Source organism: Dermochelys coriacea, chromosome 5 (assembly GCF_009764565.3).
Source record: "Dermochelys coriacea isolate rDerCor1 chromosome 5, rDerCor1.pri.v4, whole genome shotgun sequence".
NCBI lineage: Eukaryota > Metazoa > Chordata > Testudines > Dermochelyidae > Dermochelys > Dermochelys coriacea.
The window spans coordinates 131,711,556-131,733,731 of NC_050072.1; the positions used below are offsets into that span (position 1 = coordinate 131,711,556).

General features: G+C 43.4%; 1 protein-coding gene across 3 annotated transcripts in view; it reads right to left on the reverse strand.

The window, feature by feature from the left end:
• Positions 1 to 4,639: 4,639 nt before the first annotated feature.
• KCMF1 (potassium channel modulatory factor 1) overlaps positions 4,640 to 22,176 on the reverse strand; it is a 70,833-nt gene continuing 53,296 nt past the window's right edge. For all 3 annotated transcript variants that reach the window (XM_043514603.1, XM_038401135.2, XM_038401136.2), the window contains 4 exons: positions 20,672 to 20,773; positions 15,845 to 16,019; positions 12,464 to 12,746; positions 4,640 to 5,793 (listed from right to left, as the gene is read on the reverse strand). In XM_043514603.1, coding sequence (XP_043370538.1) covers positions 5,532 to 5,793; positions 12,464 to 12,746; positions 15,845 to 16,019; positions 20,672 to 20,773 — 822 coding nt within the window. In that variant the 3' untranslated portion in view covers positions 4,640 to 5,531. The remainder of the gene's footprint in view (positions 5,794 to 12,463; positions 12,747 to 15,844; positions 16,020 to 20,671; positions 20,774 to 22,176) is intronic.

Below are 22,176 nucleotides of genomic sequence, written 5' to 3' on the forward strand. Positions count from 1 at the left end.
GAGGATTGGGAGGTCCCTCAGCATGGATTTGTGTTTCATCATGGGAGACCAGTTGTAGAGGAGGAATTGCCAGGATGTTCTTGGGACCTAAACACACTGCTGTCTTCATCAGACAGTCTGTCCAGAACACAGAGGCTTGACCTTAAGGACACAATTTCTGTGCTCTGATAATCTGGATCCAACTGTGAGTAAGGGGTTCATGACTGACTATAGGACTTGGGCAGGCAGATGCACAAAGAAACCTAAGTGGGTGGCAGACTGCCTGGGTTCCTAGGAGTTAGTTTTAAATGCTGATTTAATTAAAGTTGTAATGATTCAGGTAGCAAGCACCTCCACCAATAGATGGTGCTATATCCTTCTCTGTGTTGGGGGTTAACAGAACCTTCAGTCCTGCCTGTGTGTACTGGAGTTGATATTTGCAGTGTCCCAATAAACAAACCTCTGTAATTCTATGAATGACTATTCCAGCATCTTGTAAATTTAAAGTCCTTTTGAAATTTATAAGCTCCTCCTGTCTTCTCTCTGGGCTTCCTCCCTTCACTGTTTCTGTGTCTACAACCCATATCTCCCATGCTACAACCGTAGTGTGACAGGACACACACATATTTGGCCTTCTCAATAAACCCTTAGAAAAGTTACTGCTCAGGCACAACTCAGAAAGTGGTAGGACTGAGATAGGAATTATGGTCTTGATGCAGGAATTGCTGAGTTGATTAGTTCCCAAGAGCAGGAGCATGAACTTTGGGTTGGTTTATGACCCAGCCATGTGATTCCAAGAAGGACCAACCCCCATCCAAAGCCAGCACTGTTTCCTCCGTTTACCCAATTGCTGAGATATGTAGAGATAAACTGGTCCTTTCTCTGTAGGGCCTGAGACACCATGCCTTGGCAAAAGCAACAAGAACCATGGCTAGACCAAAAGGCAATGCTTTGACTTGCCAATTAGAGTCCAGAGAAAAGTAGTGAAGAAATTTCCAGGGGGAGGATCAGATATATAGTAATATTAATTACAATAGCTGGGAACCAAGTCAGAAACTCCTGTAGGATGGCTATGAGGAAAACCGCCTTTCAGAAAGAAAGTCCTCAGGGAAATGAGTTAACATGTGTTAGGTCATGTTAGGATTATTGGTGTTTTCCTGAGCTGGTCATTTGGGGGTAGGAACTTAGTCTACCCTTTCATGGCCTACCCCTTGTTTTAATGGGCCGCTTAGAGCAGGGAAGTGATGAAAGCCCTGTCAGGAGGATAAAGAGAACTTGATAGAGTAGCCACCACCTGGTCTGAAGTCATGCAAGATTGTGCTTGTGTGGCAGCCTGGAGTTTGGTCCCTGTGAAGGTTGATACAAACTTCTATCCTTTCAGCCAGCTTTAGTTCTTAGGCTGTAATATTTGCAGCATTAATGGAGTGAATAGTGACAGGGGAGGTGATGTCATAAAGAGAAGCCACTGCTAAAGTAAGGAAGGGGACTAAAAGGTCACCCCTGCTGTCCTCAATATACTAAAGCCATGGCTATATAAACCCCAAGAAATACACTCGCCATTTTAGGCAAGGAGCTTCTCCTTTCCAGGCAGTCCCTCCCCTCAGGTTCTGCTAAAATGTCATTGTTTTAAGGGTTAATACAACTGATACAGCCTGAGGACTTGGTGAAAAAGGGGATAGGACAAGAAAGTCAATTTAATGATGGCCAAATTAAAATGTTTTCATTATGGTGTATTTCTGAGAACAAACAGATGAAAAAGCCTGATTGAATCTAGTTGTTAGTTGGAGTCACATTTGTATTAAGGGAAAAGCATCCACCTAGAACACTCAGTGGGACTTGTTCCTGGTCCTCTGTGAATAAGTGTTTGTATGTCCCTTTGTCTCCTGTATATAATGTAAAATATGCCTAGAGGTAAGCCTTCCTACTCTCACCCCCCCACTGTGATCACTTGCATATCTTACTGATCACCAAACCATGTTTTACACACTTCAGTCAGCCTCGCTTTTAACTCCACACACAGAGGACTCAGGCCTTGCAGTGAGACGCTTGCCAGAATAGAGGACCCATGCCTGTTCACTTCCACAAAAGGGCAATAGAGCCAGACCTCCACCCCATATGCACTGCACTGATATTCTGCTCTGACCTTAACAAAAAGAGGCGAGGCTACTGCCTGGAGGCTAATCATTCTGCCAGCTCACCATTCTGGCCCTAAGGTAACTGCCTCTATACCCCTCCTCTTTCAGATGCCCACAAGCCACCCAACTATTACAGTTTTTTGCCCGGAAGTGGGAATTTACTTTACACATACAAGCTGCGCACTGACTTCCATGGGACACCTCATCTACAAATTGAATGTTCAACTTTAGGTGACTCAGCCCCTCATATTCTGTGTGTGTGTATATAAATCTCTCCTCTGCTTTTTCCACCAAATGCATCCGATGAAGTGAGCTGTAGCTCACGAAAGCTTATGCTCTAATAAATTTGTTAGTCGCTAAGGTGCCACAGGTACTCCTTTTCTTTTTGCGAATACAGACTAACACGGCTGCTACTCTGAAAACTACCTGGAGAGATTCCCTAAGGGGTGAGTGCTGAGATGTCTTTCTTCTTCTCCTACCTCACCCCTTTCCCTCAGAAAACCTTCAAGGGCTGTTGTCATTCCACCCCGTGGCATCTTTAAGGTAATGCACTGATTTAATGGATATTTTTGAAATATCCCAGAATTAAAAACTTTGGAAAGCTTTTAGTTTCAATGAGAACAACATTTTTTTATGAATGCAACTGTTTAACTGTTTTAAACCTGGATTCTGACTTTTCCCCCCAAAAAAGCTACCATTCCTACACAATCACCATTTATGGAAAAAATATTTAAACTAGTATTTATAGGATATTCTTCATCCATCTTACAAGTACTCTTTAGGCAGGATTTTTTTTAAGCTTCATTAGGAAACAGTGTGTTTGCTTATGTTACATATATCTAAAAAATCTGAAATAGCTGGGATATTGAAGAGTTTAAATATACAACATCTACAACGTTCAATGTTAAATATAAGCCAGCAGGTATTCAGACTTTCATATGAAACAGACACTTGTGGCACGAGCCCCTGCAGGAAGTACAGTCTGTAGAAGTGGAGTGAAGTTTGCAGCTCATGTAATGTAAGTGTCCTCAACAAACCAGCCTTATGCAGACTTTAAATAATATTCAGTATTCATTAAGAAATGCCTATTTGGTTTTATAGACTGGCTTTTCTGGTAAGTGAAGCAAAATTACATCCCTAAGAATTCCGCTTGTACATGCACTGTGGAAACAATTGCACAATTTTGTTTTATATCAGCTGTGTTGCTTAGTTGAACTGACCTTGTCGACAGTTTGCAGCTAATTTTTCGGTCCAGTCCAAAGAGGATGGAGCTAGGTTGTTCTTAGTGGTAGCAGATGACAGAACAAGGAGCAATAATCTCAAGGTGCAGTGTGGGAGGTCTAGGTTGGATATTAGGAAACAATATTTCACTAGGAGGGTGGTGAAGCACTGGAATGGGTTAGCTAGGGAGGTGGTGGAATCTCCATCCTTAGAGGCTTTTAAGGCCCAGCTTGACAAAGCCCTGGCTGGGATGATTTAGTTGGGGTTGGACTAGATGACCTCCTGAGGTCTCTTCCAACTCTAATCTTCTATGATTCTATGAAATCTCAGAGTCAAACTGTCAGGATAATGCACCAACACCAAAGAAAATCAACTGAACAACAGTCTTGAAAATGCTTTATTGAACGGTGTGTCTTATTGTAATGTGCAGAAGATGTGTTTGAAAAGACTACAGCTTGAAAATTGGTTCTGAAAATCCTCAACAATCAATAAAAAAAATCCCTACGGGGGTAACTCCTAGTATAACCAGAGGACTGGTGTAAAATTTCCCTTAAAACATTTTCTGTTGCAGAGACTAAACGAAAACAAAGTTGTACTGTGCTGGCTGGAAATACTTGGAATCTGAGGATTAGGAAAATGAGAATGAAACTGAAACTTCAAACTGTGGGGTGTTTTTTTGTTTTGTTTTTTTGTTATTTTAGATTAGTATACACGTCACAGTTCTGTTGAGAACACCAGCTGGTGTTCAAGTCTGTAATTTTATTCTAAAATGCTTGTAATGCTGCAGGAGTAGAAGATACAGAGAAAGAGAAAGCGGGCGAGGTTAGAGAACTGGAAAGAGACATGATTATAGTATAAGCCTATTTTAAATTTATCAGAAGCTGTGTGCACTTTTGTCTTTATAGTCTAACTTTACATTCCAAAAAAAACAAACCCCTGCTCTCTTTGCATTGGGGCTATTATGAAAGTCTATGCACAAAAAACACTGTACATTTTTTTACATATAGGATTAATAGTATAGGCATGTAGGTGGCATGATTCAATTAAAAGGCTCTTTACTTTTTTTTAATGCCAGAAAAATAATCAAAGAGAAATAATAAATAAAAGGTGCTAAAGTTAGCATTAAGAATTCAGTTGTAATATATTGACAAAGTCTGGGAAGTCAAATCCTCAAGCTCTCCTGATACTGACAAGTCTCTGCAAACTATGAAGCAAATACATAAATAACTCAAAAATATGATTGAGACGGTGAAGGCTTTTAAAACTAAGACAACATAATCCAGGTTAACTTTTTTTTTCTTTTCCTTTAAGACAGTGAATAAATGAATCATCTACACCTGAATGAAACATGTTTAACAGTTGAAAAATTTTAACAACCACAAAAAGGAAAAACTTTAAACAAAGATGAACAAGATTTGATTTCAGGGCACACAAAACCCCTTTGCAGTAGATTCCAGCAGTGGCATTACTGTTATGTCTCCTACAGATGCATAAAAGAGAAGCTGAACTCCACATGGACGCGATGACTAATATGGCAACATAATAGTCACATATAGCAAAATGCCAAACCCTGGAAACCACAATATATCCCACTGCAGAGCTTGTTTATGTGCTGGAAGCACATAAGAAATAGGTGATTCAGTCACATATTATTCAAAAGCTACTTCATGGTTACAAACTGCTAGTGAACACAAACCTTTTTGTCATGTAACCTTTGAATAATGGGAAAAGCTTTGGGTTTTTATAGTTTTACTCCTTGTATTTAATTTTTTAAATGACAAGGTCACTAAAACTCATGCACGCTGCAAAAAACCTCATGCAGTAGTTAAGGTAAACCATCCAAGCAGTTTTTATTCATTAATATTCATAAATACACACAGCAGCTTCATTAGAGATTTTTCATTTTTTCCTCTTCAGTTTGAACGTGGAGTATTAGGAGAGCCTTTTGCATGTCAAGGTACAGAACACAGAGGTTTCTCCTCTGCACTGCAACCTACATTTACCTGCTAGAAGTAAAAATTAGTTAAGTGGAAATGATTATCATATATATCTTTTCTCTCTTCCTTTTGAATGTACACAATGTAACAAGAGTGACAGACCTGAAATTACAATCACCAAAACAAACCCAAGATAGTAGTTGTCCACTTTCATTGGCAAATACAGCACAGAGGACATTGTCTGCGAAGTGGGATGTCATCAAAGAGGAGGTGGAGGAGGCTCGTTTCCTTTATTACTCTCTTTTAAATTTAGGTTTTCTAAAGCAACATCTAAAGGCATAATATCTACACAGCCCATAGCACCAAAATCGGCAATTTCCCCCCTCTCATCCTCATCTGAGGAGGAACTTTCTTCCCGCATCAAAGTGGACAGTAGAAGCTCTTGAACAAATAGGCTACGGTCTGCCCGTTCGCTTTCCATTGACTGACGCTCTGCTTCTGACATCTTAGGATCATTCAACCTGCACAACAGTGAAGGGAGAGATAAGACAGACAGTTGATAAAAGCCCACTGGGCTGAAGATATTACACTGCAAGAATGCTCTCATCTGCTGGACTGACACACACTGGAAGGTTTGTGACCACAACATGGGAACCAATATGCATATTGCTATCCTGCGCTTTGGAGGCAGACAGATCTGACAATGACTGATATACCTGATCCAACTAAAATAAACATTTCAAAACCCTTCCATTTCAAGTCACAACAGTTTGCGCAGACTGGACTGATAAAATGGAGAAATTAAATTCTGAATGCAAACAACATGAAAACTTGCACTACTAAATGTAAAATATTCTATTATACACACTCTCTGAAAGTCTAACTGAAAAGTCTGTAAATACCAGCACCTGGATTATTTCTAAAAGATTTTAATTTATGTCACATACATTTGATCTCTGGAGGTCAGATTTTTGGTAACTTAGGTAAAACTCAGCATGACAGCAATAAATTATTTGATATAAACTTCAAGTTTTGCCATAGTTTTCCAGCACACAGAAGCTGAGGAAATGCTGTAGAGGAGAATGTATCAACTTGAAGGCAAAAGATGAAAAAAGTAACAGGAACTTTAAAATCCAGAAGGCCTGTATATTACAATGACTCAAACATCCCAAGAGCTGGAATCACACAAAGATGATGGGCCTTTTTTACAGAACCACCCCGGAATTTAATGTTTTCTAAAGCAGTAGTATTTATTAATGACATCTTTGTTTACTGCATTTTTCTTCTATTCTCGCTTAAAATGTAATAAAATATCTAATGTATATAAAAAACCCGGTTACCTACCTTTCATAACGGTTGTTCTTTGAAATGCGTTGCTCATGTCCATTCCATTCTAGCTGTGCATGTACCCATGTGCGCGGTCGGAGATTTTTGCCTTAGTGGTATCCCTAGGGTTGGCTGTGGCACCCCCTTGAGTGCTGCACTCATGCTGCGGTATATCCAGCGCTGCTGACCCTATGCGCTCTCCGTTCCTTCTTACTAACAACTCCAACAGAGCGGCAGGAGGGCCAGTAATGGAATGGACACGAGCAACACATCTTGAAGTACAACACTTACAAAAGATAGGTAACCGTTTTTCTTTGAGTGCTTGCTCATGTCAATTCCATTCTAGGAGACTCGCAAGCAGTATCCCTGGTCGCGGGCTCGGAGTTCACAAAGGCAGCACTGCCTTGGGCTTGCTGGGTGAGCGCACAACGAGACGTAAACATGTGGACAGACGACCAGGTAACAGCCCCAGAGATATCCTGAATCGGCATCTGGGCCAGGAAGGCTGCCGACAAAGCCTGCGCCCTAGTCGAGTGGGCACGCACGGTCGCTGGTGGAGCTACCTTTGTAGGTCATAGCAGTAATGGATGCAGGCTGTGATCCAGGACGAAATCCTCCGCGGAGACACTGGGTGACCTTTCATCCTTTCTGCCACCGCAATGAACAACTGTGTTGACTTATGAAATGACTTGGTCCTGTCGATGTAGAAGGCAAGCGTTGTCCTCCTGATGTCCAGGGCATGCAATTTGCGCTCCTCTTCCAATTTATGAGGCTTCAGAAAGAAGACAGGGAGGAAAAGTCTTGGCCAGTATAAAACTGTGAAACTACCTTGGGCAGGAATGCTGGATGTGGCCACTGCTGGACCCTGTCCTTTTAGAACACCGTATAGGGTGACTGAAGAAAATGCCCTGATCTCAGAGACCCTACGGGCAGATGTTATTGCGACTAGGAAAGAAACTTTTCAGAAGGAGGAGGAGAAGGGAGCACCCAGGAGCTGCAACAGCACAAGATTCAAATCCCACAGAGGGATGGGATCCCTGACGTGCAGGTAGAGACACTCCAGACCTTTCAAAAACTGGACCGTCATGTTGTGAGTGAAGACCAATCTGCCCTGGAGCAGAGTGTGGAAGGCCAAAATAGCGGCCAAGTGGACTTTGATCGATGAAAGGAACAACCCCTGGAGCCTGAGGTGCAGAAGATGATCCAGGATCGCCTGCAGCGAGGCCTGCTCAGCCCGGATACCCCAGTCCAAGACCCAGCCCATGAACCTCTTCCACTTGGCCAGGTTGGTCGCTCTGGTGGAGGGCTTTCTGCTACCCACAAGACCTGTTGGACCCGGACCAAGTATTCCTGTTCTTCCGCATTTAGCCATGTGGAAGCCATGCTGTCAGGTGTAGCGCCGTCAGGTTCGGATGCAGAAGACTGCCATGGTTCCGGGACAGCAGATCTGGCCAGAGAGGCAACTGCAGTGGGGCAGCTACCGAAAGGTCCATCAGCGTGCCGAACCAGTGCTGCTGAGGCCACAAGGGAGCTATCAGCATCACCTTTGCCTTGTCCTGTTTGATCTTCATAAGGACCTTGTGGATTAGCAGCACTGGTGGGAAGGCGTACATCAGACCGCCCCCCAACCTCAGGAGCAGAAAGGCATCTGACAGGGAGTCCTTGTTCAATCCCCAGAATGAGAAGAACATGTGGCACTTCCTGTTCTGACAAGATGTGAATAGGTTCACCTGGGGAGTCCCCCACCGCCGGAAGATCACACGGACCACTTTGGGAGGAATGACCACCCGTGGCAAGATGAGAAGGTTCTGCTGAGGTGATCTGCTACCATGTTCTTGGCCCTGGGCAGATGTGCAGCCACCAGATGGATAGTATGCTGCACAGAGAAGTCCCAAAGGCAGAGAGCATCTTGGCAAAGGGCCGACGACCTGGCCCTGGCCCCGCCTGTTGACGTCATACATCGCTGTGGTATTGTCTGTCAGGACCTGCACCACCTTGCCCTTCACGTGGGGCAGGAAAGCCTGGCAAGCCAGGCGAAGCGCTTTGAGCTTCCTGACGTTTATGTGGAGGGACAGATTGTCCCACGACCAGCAGCCTTGCATGCTGAGCTCACCTGGGTGGGCTCCCCAACACAAGTCTGACGCATCAGAAACCAGGGTCAGCGATGTGGACCTCCCTCCAACACAGATTTGGGACTAAGCCGTCAATCTAGAGCTGATTGGATGTGAACTGAGACCCCGATCATCCAGTCTAGATCGTGTCTGCATGTACATACGTGGACTAGGCATGCTGGTCCACGTATGTACATGCAGCCATGTGGCCTAACAACCATATGTCAGCATGAGCAGTGGTGAGTGGGAAGTTTTTCACATATCAAGTCTGATATGGCCTGTAATCGTGCTTCCGGAAGGAAGACTCTGGCTCATGTGGAGTCGAGAACTGCCCCAATGAACTCTATTCATTGCAGGGACCTTAAGGTCGATTTTTTTTTTTGTTTATCAACAGGCCCAGGTCACGACAGGTAGAACAAACAAGATCGAGGCTTCTTTGCATCTGATCCTACGACCTGCCCTTGATGCGCCAATCATCGAGATATGGATAGACCTGAACCCCTCGACGCCTGAGGTAAGTGGCCACTGGTGCCATACCTTTTGTAAACACCCTTGGGGAAGACGAGAGACCAAAAGGATAACGCCGTGACTGGAAATGGTGCCTGCTCACCACAAAATGGAGGAATTGTCTGTGACCTTGGAAGATGGAGACATGGAAATAAGTGTCCTTCAGATCAAGGGCGGTGTACCAGTCTCCTGGATCCAGGGAGGGGATGAATGAGGCTAGGGAGACCATGTGGAACTTCAACTTTTTAAGAGACTTGTTGCTGCGGGTCCAGAATGGGTCTTAGACCCCGCTTCACTTTCAGGATTAGGAAACAACAGGAGAAGAACCCTTTTCCCCTCATGTCCCAGCGGACCTCCTTCACTGCCCCCAGCTGCATGGAGGTTCTCGACCACTTGAATGAGGAATTGCTTGTGAGAACGGTCCCTGAAGAGGGACGGATGGGCATGCGTGTGCGTGTAGGGGTGGCCAAGAATTGCAGGGTGTAGCCCTGAGATACAATCTCTAGCACTCAATGGTCCAAGGTGACCCACGACCAGGCCGAACAGCAGGGACAAAGACAGTTGAGGAACTGCCCTGAATTCCTGGTCCGAGTCCTAGGGCAGTGAGTCTTTGAATTTATGGAGGGAGTCCCATAAGTTGAAGTACCACAGAGTCTGCTCCTACCATGGGGATCTGCACCGAGGAGACAGCTGGCAGGAGGATGATCGGTGCCAGCAATACAGTGACCGGTGCCTTCCTCTAGGCAACCCACATGGAGAGGGCGGAGACCGTGAGCGTGGTGCCGGTGATGTAAGACGTCCCACAGAAGACAGAGACCTTGGGCATGGAGACAGGGATTGCTGTCTCATCTCCAGAGACCAGCGTCGTTCACCCGCCCTCTGAGGGGTCTTTGCAGCTGGCTTGCCCTCACCAGGAGCCTTTGCCGTGACCTGTGGCACACGCAGTGCCGGTAGAGACCTCTGCTCTCTGGGCGCCAGGACAGCCTGGGAAGGCTTCGGTACTGCCATCAGTGTGGGTCCTTTACTGCTCCCTGGAGTTGGTGGCAGATCCCTCAGGGGGCAGGAGGCCCCATCAGGTGGGGTCCCCATCTGGCTCCAGTGTGGGCTTTTGACTTGAACTGGGTCCTTTGCCCTTCTTGCTTAGTGCTGGGGAGTCACTCTTCTTTGACCTCTTCTTAGGCAGTGCTGGGGAGCAGCGACAGGCAGAGCCCGGTCCCGGGCGTGCGCTGTGCACAGAGGCTGAGGTGCTTGGGGCAGAGTCTGGCCGGGAAGGCTCAGACGCCAGGCAGAGAGCAGCCTCCATGAGGAGGGTCCTCAAATGGATGTCTCGCTCTTTCTGAGTTCTGGGATGAAAGTTCTTACAGATGCGACACTTCTTCATATGTCATTCCCCCAAGCATTTGAGGCAGCTGCTATGGAGGTCACTAACAGGCATAGAGGCCTGTTATTGTCAGAGCAGGGCTTAAACCCAGAGACCAGGGCATGCCCCACTGGGGGTGTCCCGCTAGGACTCTAACTACACTACTTAACGACTACTTTTTAACTAACCCCTGTAAACCAACTATTTACAAAGCCCTAAGGCTCGAAGACTGAAGCAGAAGAACTGCTAGCCCTCATGAGGCAAGGGAAAGAGGTGCTCCGACTACCCACCACAGGTGGCCAGAATGAACTAAGAGGGCGTAGGGCTGGCGGCGCCTAATGTACCGACGCATAGGCGCAGCACTCAAGAGGGCATCACAGCCAACCCTATGGATACCGCTAAGGCAAAAATCTCCAATGGTCGCATATGCGTGCACGCACACACCTGAAATGGAACTGACACAAGCAAGCACTCAAAGAAGAAACACTATTCAAACTCCAGTTAGGATGAAATATTCATTTCCTCTTAAATACCATTTAATGTTAACTTCCAGGTTCTCTTTCTCTAAATTAGAGCTCAAACAGATAGGCTGATATAACTGGAAATGCTCTTACGTTCCTGGAAAGAGTAATGTAAACAAGTACAATCAACAGGAAATTATCTATAAAATAACATCCCTTTATGTCTCTCAAACTGATGCTAGAGAACTCGAGAAGCAGCTAACAGTGTTAACATGGATACAGCGAGTGGACAAACACTGGTGTTTAAAATGAGATGAAACAAAAATTTTCTGTTTGCATTTATGCTGTAGGGATCCAGTCAAAAATTCCACAGCTATACTTTGAGCACTGCAGTGGCTAAGACAACTGTAAGAATCAATTCCTCTACAAAGTCAGCAGAAAATGAATTTGTAAGTGGTAAAAATGGTTGTAAACCTTGTAACTACACAAACCTGTAACTACCCCACAACTGTGTGGGAGAAAAACAACAAGGTTATGTGAGAGACTGCCTCTCACCTATACCCAGCACAAAAGCTAACTGGATACTCTTGCTGGCAACTTCTTGTGACAGTAGCTTCCAGGAGCGCTCTCTCCATGGCAGTCTGCAAAAGCTGGAAGCTGATTGCAAGCAACATCTGTTTGACTTTAGTTCCTAGGTTGGCTTTTCACTTTAGTCTCATCTTTACTCCTGACAACATGGATGCAGCAACAGCAGTTAAAAGCCATTCATTACGGCTTGCGTTTCTGCAACCAGTGTTTTCATTTTGTACCTAAGTGATTAATTGCCATGGAAAACAGCTGATATCAATTACAAACAATAAACTGAACTAAATTAATTACTTTTATAGCATATATATAAATAATATTTAACTTCATTCTAACTTTTTGGGCAGAACCGATGGTGTATAATGCAGTGCAGTTTTACAGGCTGTATGAAAAACACTGCATTCAGACCAAGCACTTGCATGTTTAATAGAATAAATATAACTAATGCCCTACTGATGATCATCCATTACTACCACTAAGTCAAAGTGCAAAATCATTTTGCCAAGATTTCAAGTGTCTACAATGCAGAACTCTGTGGCACATAAAGATCTGCTGAACACTAGCGTATGCATTTTGCATGATCTCCTATTGGCTAAACCAATTATGTTGGGCATTGGCGACTGGGGGGATATGGGATATTAAGCTGCAATTAAATACCCCAACTAGGCATGGCACTTAAGCACATGCTTAACTTTAAGCATATGTGTAGTCCTATTGAATGGAATGCAACAATATATGGGCTTAAAGTTAGCTATGTGCTTAAACACTGTCAAATCAGGGTCAAGAATAGGGTTAGTGCATGTAATAAAAGTAATCGGAATACATTTTTAGAATGAGTTACCTTGTAAGAAGAAACTGAGAGTTCTGGATAGCCTGCTGACTATTTTCTGTGTTAGATGTGTTGGTTGTTGCTGTAGATTGTGTAATAGTGGTGGTGACACTGCTCGTATTGGTGCGTCTGGTTGCATTGCGTGCTGTCTCCAGTTGTTGTCGTGCTGCCTGTGCGTGTTGTCGTTCTAACTGCAGTTGCATCTGCAACTGTTGTAACTGAGAAGCGGAAGGGCCAGAGGAATTGAGCTGTCCTCCTGCAGAACGCCTCACGCCTGATAACTGAGATAAAAGCTCTGCAAAGAGGAGGAAAGTACTACAGTGAAATGTGCTTAAATTAATACTAACAAATGCGAGTACACGTATTTACTGTGCATCAATCTCCCCATCTCTTATTTCTTTCTAAAATACTTCATCATTATCCATCTCAGAGGTGGGCAAACTATGGCCCGCGGGCCACATCTGGGCCGCAGGACCGTCCTGCCTCACCCTTGAGCTCCCCGCCGGGGAGGTTAGTCCGGCCCCACCTCTGCTGCCCCCCTCCCCTGCAGCCACGTGGGCAGTGCTCTGGGAAGCGGGGCTGCACACTCCTGCAGGGCAGTGCATCTGGCTCTGGCCAGGCGGCGCAGCTGCCAGACATGCTGCTCTGAGCGACATGGTAAGGGAGCCGGGGGGGGGGGGCAGTCAGGGGACAGGGGGTGGCTGGATAGGTGTGGGAGTCCCAGGGGGCCTGTAAGAGGGCAGTTGGATGGGGTGGAGGTTCGGGGGGGGGGGCGGTCAGGGGACAGGGAGGGCTGGATAGGCATGGGAGTCCCGAAGGACTTGATGGAGGGAGGGTTCGGGGGGGGGGTGTTAGAGGCAGGGGGTCCCAGGAGTGGGCATTCAGGGAACAAGGAGCTAGGGGGGTTGGATGGGTCGGGAGTTCTAAGGGGGCAGTCAGGGGGAGGGAAGTGGGAGGGGTCAGATGGGGCGGGGCCAGGCTGTTTTGGGGGCACAGCCTTCCCTACCCAGTCCTCCATACAGTTTTGCAACCCCAATGTGGCCCTCAGGCCAAAAAGTTTGCCCATTTCTGAACTAGCTCATAGACTGCCAGATAGTCGCACAGTGCTTTACAAAACACTTAAGACAAATTCCATTCCCCAAGCTCAAAGCATCATTTATACTATACATTTCTTTACTCGGATGAAGCAATTCAGTCTGAATCATTTGAACAGTAAAAAGAAAGGGCATCTCCTAGACTGGACTGACTACAACATGATATCTTCAGTTGCTAGCTCCCTAAAGTCTTATCTTCTAGGCAAAATGGCTGTTGCCTCAGCAACTATTTCCATTTTGTCTTTTCATAGGTGCTCCCCCCGGCACACTATCTCCAAGCTATACAGAAGGGAAGGTGTGCTGTAGAAAAGAAAAATGACACTACTGACACTTCTGTCAATTAGTTTTGGGGAATACTCAATTCAGAACATAGATTTTCACCATACCATACATTGTGTAATTTCTGTTGGGTTCACAAGATGGAAAACTAGTTTACTGTCTCTGAATTTAGATAAATAATATACTTACATTTGCCTGGCAAATGACTCCCCTCATACCGGCCTAATAAAGATGCCTACTGCTACAAGGGTAGTAAAGATCTGCCTAGATAAAGACATGTCTGGCTTTGGACAGGGCTAATACAGAATTGTTCAGTTTTAGGGGGATCAGAGGGGAACTGTGATGAGTTTTGCCTGTACAAAAAAGTATTTTCAAAAATAAACAGTGTAAGAAGAAATACTGCCCATATGTTATGGTAGAACCTATCTGCATTCAAAAAGCTTGTGGGAAGCGTTAATTTGTTGTGTTTTGTTTGGGGAGGGAGGAGAGGAAATTTTGTCTTTTGCAAACAATTATCCCTCTGAAATGTTTATACATTTATATTAGTCCCAGAAAGGATTTGGAAGTTGGAAGCAAGTGGCATGATTGAAAGAAGGGGATTCTCCAAACTCATGAGGGTGGCTCCAAGCAATTAAATCCTGGACTTGATTCACTTAATTTTAACATTGCTATATTTAAATGTACCCATTTTGCTATGGAAATGTGGTTACAAAAACAAACAAAGCCCTTAATTCTTGAGACAGAATAATTGCATTATTCTTGAGACAGAATAATTGCATCCCCTCCCCCCAAGGAACTTCTACTGCCCTTTCATATTACAGGTCAATTTTCTTCCATCTTTCTTTATTGTATTGTCCAGGAGAGGGACATATATTTCTGGAAGGAAAATCTAAGGCTGGGGGTGCGTTGGGGTCACCCTATAATGATAACCCAGGCTGGGAAGAGCCAGAGTGTAACTCAAGTGTAGCTGGCAGGCTGCAGTTACACACAGACACTCAGGGTGTGGTTTGCATGCTGGAAGGCTGTTTGTGAGCAGCCCAGGTGGGAGCTACTTCAGCAAGGCACCCAAGGCTGCAGGGCAGGGGTGACACAGCTGCTCATTAGTCTGGATTGTACACTGATATGTCACTATCTCATTATAGACAAGTTTTCCCCACCCCCAGAATCATACAAGTGGAACAATAATATTTAAAAGGGTATCCATGTGCACTCTAAAGATCCACAAATTAATATTTGGAACTTGAAAATAAGAGACTTTCCTCTCCTCTGTTTTGACCAGAAGCTGCCCCAAATGCTTACAATTACAACAGACCATCTTTGTAAGTGCTTGGTAATCTTTTAAAATTTATATTAAAATTAGCAAGTTTGCCATTCAGTCTGCAGTCCGAATGCAAACAGAAGATATATCGTAAGGTTTATCAATAATATCAAAATGTAGCTCATTTAATCTTGATTAACGCTGAAGTATAGCGTTTTTGTGTGGAGTAAAGATTCAGATACCTAATCTTCCCCATGAGTAATTCTATATATGTGACAAATACATATTAGAAGCACTGAGGTAGATAATGGATTTTGAAAACACTGTTCACTTTTAAAATATATAACAATGCATGCAGGTAGGCTGTCTGAGGGGACTGGACCAGAGACCTTTGGAATGTAAAGGGCCAGAGTTTTTAGATTCAGAGATCCTCGATTCAATCCTTCTATACAACTCAACCAGTGGCTTGTTACTGAACTTTTAGTAAACTACTTTTTAAGACTGATAGATTTGGAAGCATCACCTCATATGACAATCTGTTTTTAACTTTCAACTTTACTTGGAAGAAGGCACACTGCTATCAATAAAATCTTCTCATTTGGGGGAAGGGAGAGAATTTCTGGTCCTAGCGTGTGCTCACGCACACAAGCACACGCACACACACAGAGTAAATATGGACAAGCAGAGCAACCATTCTCTAGAATTTTTCTCCACACTCAGTGACAAAATCCAAAAGGGAAAATAAGGAATTATGATTCTTACCAGCTATAGGATCCATAGCTTCCCTATTGCTTGGAGAATATGAACTCTGCGAAGATGAAAGCCCACCAGTGGAACTGCTAGTAAAGTGCATGTTTGATCTACGTGCGCGAGGGCCTCCCAATCCCCGGCCTGGGTGAAACATTCTACGCACATGCCGAACACCGCTGGACTCATCATAACCAAACAGTTAAGAAAATACCAAACTGTGATAGAGTGTTAAATGCGAGAGCTTTACCAGTAGAATGGGCTGTGGGGATGGCACAGTGTATTCTTCGTACAAGTCAAGTATAAAAACTCAATCTTAACTATGCAACCAGAGCCTGTAGTGCCATAGTACATGGAACTCAAGACTTCTATAGTTATTTGCACCAAGCTTCACTATTATTCTTAAATTCACTATCAGTTCCTCCTTGTCTGCAGAGAATCCTTCCTGAGACTTCTTATTTGCTAGATCATAAAGGTGTTTTCTAGATAATTTAAGAACCTCTGTTGCTTGTTTGGCTATATTTAGTACTCAGCAGATGCATGGGAAGTTACAATCTCCAAGTTCTAGATACTGAGTACCGAACACTGATCCAAGAAACTTTCTGACTGCAGCGGGGAGTGGGGAGCTGAGAGCCTGAAGGGTGTGGGCAATTGGGCTCCTGGCACAAAGCTGTGTTTGGAGCTGAGAGCCCAGGATCTCAGCCCCCTCACCCCCACTGCCCCTCTTAAGTCGGTGGAAGCGCTACTGGTGAGGATGCACACCACTGACAGAAGGCGGGTAGTGTGGACACAAACCGCTGTAGTAATTACCTGTGTTAGGTCGACTTAAGTTTCTAGTGTAGACACTCAGCGTAAGCTTGAAAGTTTGTCTCTCTCACCAATAGAAGTTGGTCCTATCAAAGATATTACCTCACCCGCCTTGTCTCTCTAATATCCTGGGACCAACACAGCTACAACACCACTACATATAAAGTCTATTTTAAACACAACCCTATACTAAAGATCTTCCAAATTATATAGGTGTCCAATAAGGGATTTGGAGTGCAAACAGGAGCCATGGATTTCACATGCTTGCTTTCTGGTGACAAAAGGCACAATATTTTGGGAATAAGCCTTAGAAATAAACTGATAACATTCTAAAGCTCAGATCTGGATCTTAACTCTCCCAGAGTCCACATGTGTTAAGAGCGCATGCTCAGATACAAGTGTAGCAAAGTAATATCACGACATCACACAGCAGTGTTTTAATAGCTCCTTGAATTTGATAGCTGTCCTCCCTCTTTTCCACTGCAAACTGCTTGAAGAAATAGATGTTTTTCCCAATAACCCTCTCCCCTAAACCCTTAGATACTGAGCAGTAAGGAAAGGGAACCCAATGGCTCCAGTAAGCCTCCATAATGCTCCGCAAGCTGTTGTGGTGTGAGTGCATCATAAGGCAGTATGAGCTTCCATCTTTAATTTTCTTAATGTCTAACACCTTACGTATCAGATATAGACTATTAGTTTAGAAACCAAAATATTCATTCTGTAATGGTTAGCACTGCAACTTTAACTTAGTATCTTAAAAGCAAGCTCTGATTTTTCTGGCTCTTCTTCGCTGCTAGTAATAAATATTCTTTAATTGAACAGTTTCATCAATATGTGACAGGTTTCAGAGTAGCAGCCGTGTTAGTCTGTATTCGCAAAAAGCAAAGGAGTACTTGTGGCACCGTAGAGACTAACAAATTTATTAGAGCATAAGCTTTCGTGAGCTACAGCTCACTTCATCAGATGCATTTGGTGGAAAAAACAGAGGGAAGATTGATATACACACACAGAGAACATGAAACAATGGGTTTATCATATACACTGTAAGGAGAGTGATCACTTAAGATAAGCCATCACCAGCAGCAGGGGGGGAAGGAGGAAAACCCTTCATGGTGACAAGCAAGGTAGGCTATTTCCAGCAGTTAACAAGAATATCTGAGGAACAGTGGGGGGTGGGGTGGGGGGGAAGAAATAACATGGGGAAATAGTTTTACTTTGTGTAATGACTCATCCATTCCCAGTCTCTATTAAAGCCTAAGTTAATTGTATCCAGTTTGCAAATTAATTCCAATTCAGCAGTCTCTCGTTGGAGTCTGTTTTTGAAGCTTTTTTGTTGAAGGATAGCCACTCTTAGGTCTGTGATTGAGTGACCAGAGAGATTGAAGTGTTCTCCAACTGGTTTTTGAATGTTATAATTTTTGACGTCTGATTTGTGTCCATTCATTCTTTTACGTAGAGACTGTCCAGTTTGACCAATGTACATAGCAGAGGGGCATTGCTGGCACATGATGGCATATATCACATTGGTAGATGCGCAGGTGAACGAGCCTCTGATAGTGTGGCTGATGTGATTAGGCCCTATGATGGTGTCCCCTGAATAGATATGTGGAGAGAGTTGGCAACGGGCTTTGTTGCAAGGATAGGTTCCTGGGTTAGTGGTTCTGTTGTGTGGTTGCTGGTGAGTATTTGCTTCAGATTGGGGGGCTGTCTGTAAGCAAGGACTGGCCTGTCTCCCAAGATCTGTGAGAGTGATGGGTCGTCCTTCAGGATAGGTTGTAGATCCTTGATGATGCGTTGAAGAGGTTTTAGTTGGGGGCTGAAGGTGATGGCTAGTGGCGTTCTGTTATTTTCTTTGTGGGGCCTGTCCTGTAGTAGGTGACTTCTGGGTGACTCTTCAGGCTCTGTCAATCTGTTTCTTCACTTCAGCAGGTGGGTATTGTAGTTGTAAGAAAGCATGATAGAGATCTTGTAGGTGTTTGTCTCCATCTGAGGAGTTGGAGCAAATGTGGTTATATCGTAGAGCTTGGCTGTAGACAATGGATCGTGTGGTATGATCTGGATGAAAGCTAGAGGCATATAGGTAGGAATAGCGGTCAGTAGGTTTCCGATATAGGGTGGTGTTTATGTGACCATCGCTTTTAGCACCGTAGTGTCCAGGAAGTAGATCTCGTGTGGACTGGTCCAGGCTGAGGTTGATGGTGGGATGGAAATTGTTGAAATCATGGTGGAATTCCTCAAGGGCTTCTTTTCCATGGGTCCAGATGATGAAGATGTCATCGATGTAGCGCAAGTAGAGTAGGGGTATTAGGAGATGAGAGCTGAGGAAGCGTTGTTCTAAGTCAGCCATAAAAATGTTGGCATACTGTGGGGCCATGTGGGTACCCATCGCAGTGCCGCTGACTTGAAGGTATACATTGTCCCCAAATGTGAAATAGTTATGGGTGAGGACAAAGTCACAAAGTTCAGCCACCAGGTTAGCCGTGACATTATCGGGGATACTGTTCCTGACGGCTTGTAGCCCATCTTTGTGTGGAATGTTGGTGTAGAGGGCTTCTACATCCATAGTGGCTAGGAAGGTTTTCCTCCTTCTCCCCCCTGCTGCTGGTGATAGCTTATCTTAAGTGATCACTCTCCTTACAGTGTGTATGATAAACCCATTGTTTCCTGTTCTCTGTGTGTGTACATCAATCTCCCCTGTTTTTTCCACCAAATGCATCCGATGAAGTGAGCTGTAGCTCACGAAAGCTTATGCTCTAATAAATTTGTTAGTCTCTAAGGTGCCACAAGTAATCAATATGTGAGGCAGCCTCAAATACTCTTTAGATCAGCTTGGGGGGGGGCGGGCGGGGGCAAGAAGGATACAAAAGATGTACGTTCTAATTCAATCCCTTAATCACCACAATAAGAAGTTAACTTCAATATGCAACTGGGACCATTTAAATGCTAACACTATAGGCAATCAAATAAAATCACAACAGAATTGCAACTATTACCTCAAAACACCATCTACTCTCCTTCAGAATGAGAAACTTTTGATAGTTTTTAGAAATACCACCTAACCTGGAAAAATGGATAAGTGATGTAAATTCACTCTTTAAAAGAAATTTAATAATCACGTTTTAATTGAGAGAAACATTTTATGGTATATTATAAATGCTTTAATCCTAGTATCAGCAATTATTCTATGTGGGTTTCACTGTATACAGTAATTATAATGAACTCTCAATATGCTGTAGGAAGTTGCCCAGCAAAAAATTTAAATTACAACAAAATTGTCACATTAATTGATGCAAAAGAAAATAAACAGAAATAATACGTTTCTACGGAGCAGTATGTATTGAGAGCCATTTCAGCTCTTCAGTCAGCAGAACAGGATAAATTCCTACAATCTATATCCAAGCTAATGAAAAAATCAGCCCAAAGTTACAAGGACTCTCCTGTTAACTTCTCTAATTATCATAAAAATGCCATCAATGAAAGTATCCCATTTAAAATGGCAATATATAGCTGAAGTAAAATTTTTAAAAGTCACTCATCAAAATCAATCTACAACCACCCCTCAAAAAATTATTTATGGTATAAACTGATTCATCATGTTTGGTGTGTAATTATCTGCCATGTACTGGTGCATTTATATTACTGCTTTGGACCAGTGGTTTTCAACATGTGGTATGCAGACCTCTGGGGGTCCGCAGACTATGTCTAAGATTTCCAAAGGGGTCTGCACCCCCATTTGAAATTTTTTAGGGCTCCACAAATAAAAAAAGGTTGAAAACCACTGCTTTAGACAGACACTGTCAGCAGACAACTTTATTTGCATCTATTTGTTGGTTTTCAAAAACACTAGCAACTTAGGTATTTAATAGTATTGCAATGAATTATGACATTTGGTTCTACAGTAGCTTTTTCATATACTGGTTTTAATTAAATTGGTTGGAATTAAAATGCCACAACCTGCTTGTAAAAATCAAAACAAGTAGTTAATATTGTATGTAATACAATCCTGCCTTTTTTACCTGACTTGAGAAAGGATATTAAATCTCTAGGAGCTCTGTGTTCCAGTGTAAGATGTGCTGCAAAGTCATCTGTGACATGATTAGGATCCCCTCCAGGTAACGCTGCACATATTGGACAAATCTGAAATGACGAAGTCAGAAAAACAAGTTTAACAACTTCACAAAACAGCAACATGCATTCATCATTCTGGGCGGATCTCTTAACAATAAGAAACTACTATGTTTTAATAATCAAATTCTAATGCTGCATATTTGTAGCCACAGGTAAAAAGTAGTTTAAAAAAAAAGTGTTCAAGAAGAACTATTAGCTTAACTAGTTTTTAAAAAAAAAAACAATATTGTCTTCCCATCTTACTTATGTTTTTAATAACACCCTGGAAATCCAAAGTGAAATTTATTTTCAAATCAGATTTGTAACTCTCTGGTTTTACAATGTTTTAATATGCTAATTTCTATGCAGATAGAGAGGGTTTGTTTACACGTTGCTAACAGCTCACATGTACCACAAACATGGTGACATCATCTTGTTCATTTTTTGCTCTTGAAAGCCAGAGGCACACTCTCATATTCATTCTATATGGAGACTGAGAAGAGAACTACTCCAAAAGTGAGTATCTGATAACATCTGAACAGGCTGCCTCCTATAACATTTAGAGAGCCCAAGGATCTTCAAACTATCTATTCTAGACTCCCCCATCCCAGTTTTTTCCCCACCATTGCAGCAACAGTGGAAATATTAGAATGTCCATACAGCAGACTCAAGTATTTTACTGTGATTGATTGGGTGGGGAAACCCCAGGTTGCATACCATGTCTTGTCTACATGAGTTCTCCCACCATTGCTAGCTAGGGTGGTGCATCAATGGTGTTAGCAACCATGGGAAATTTTAGGTAAAAAGTAGTCAAGTGTAGACAGACTCAAAACATTCTAAGGCAGACCTGAGTTTCTCATGGAAATCATGAAAAACAAAAACCACGATGCAGGCCTCATACATACAACTGGCACAAGTCCACTTTTACGCCTTTGCAGGTCACCTTAAATCATCAGTCTCATGTTTTACACCTGCTGAATGCATACATTTAAGAGTAAAATAAAGATTTAAAAATAGACCAAATAAAATTGCTCCTAGTGCAGGGATTCTAAACAACAATTTAAAAATAGTAAATTTAAGTTGACTGTTCCAGGGCTTTAAATCAGAGCTTTGCTTTTGAGCTACATATATCAACCAGCTTATGTCCAGACCGGATTGCTCACCTTCATGCTGTTGCATAAGTGGTTGTGCTCAGGAAAGCACAATTAATGGGGGGGGGGGGGGGGAGAACAACACAGGAGGAGGGGAGAAAGGGGATTTAAACAAAAACTACTTTGGAAAATACAAAACTGCTTCAGTAAAAACAGCATGAAGCTGCCCCAGTAGCTTGACTGTAATTATGCTGCATCATGCAGACTACTATTTTTACAAGTAGTAAAAGGGGCAGCAGGAAGGGGGAGGGGGCAGGATAACAGGATAGCGGAAGAGCAGGA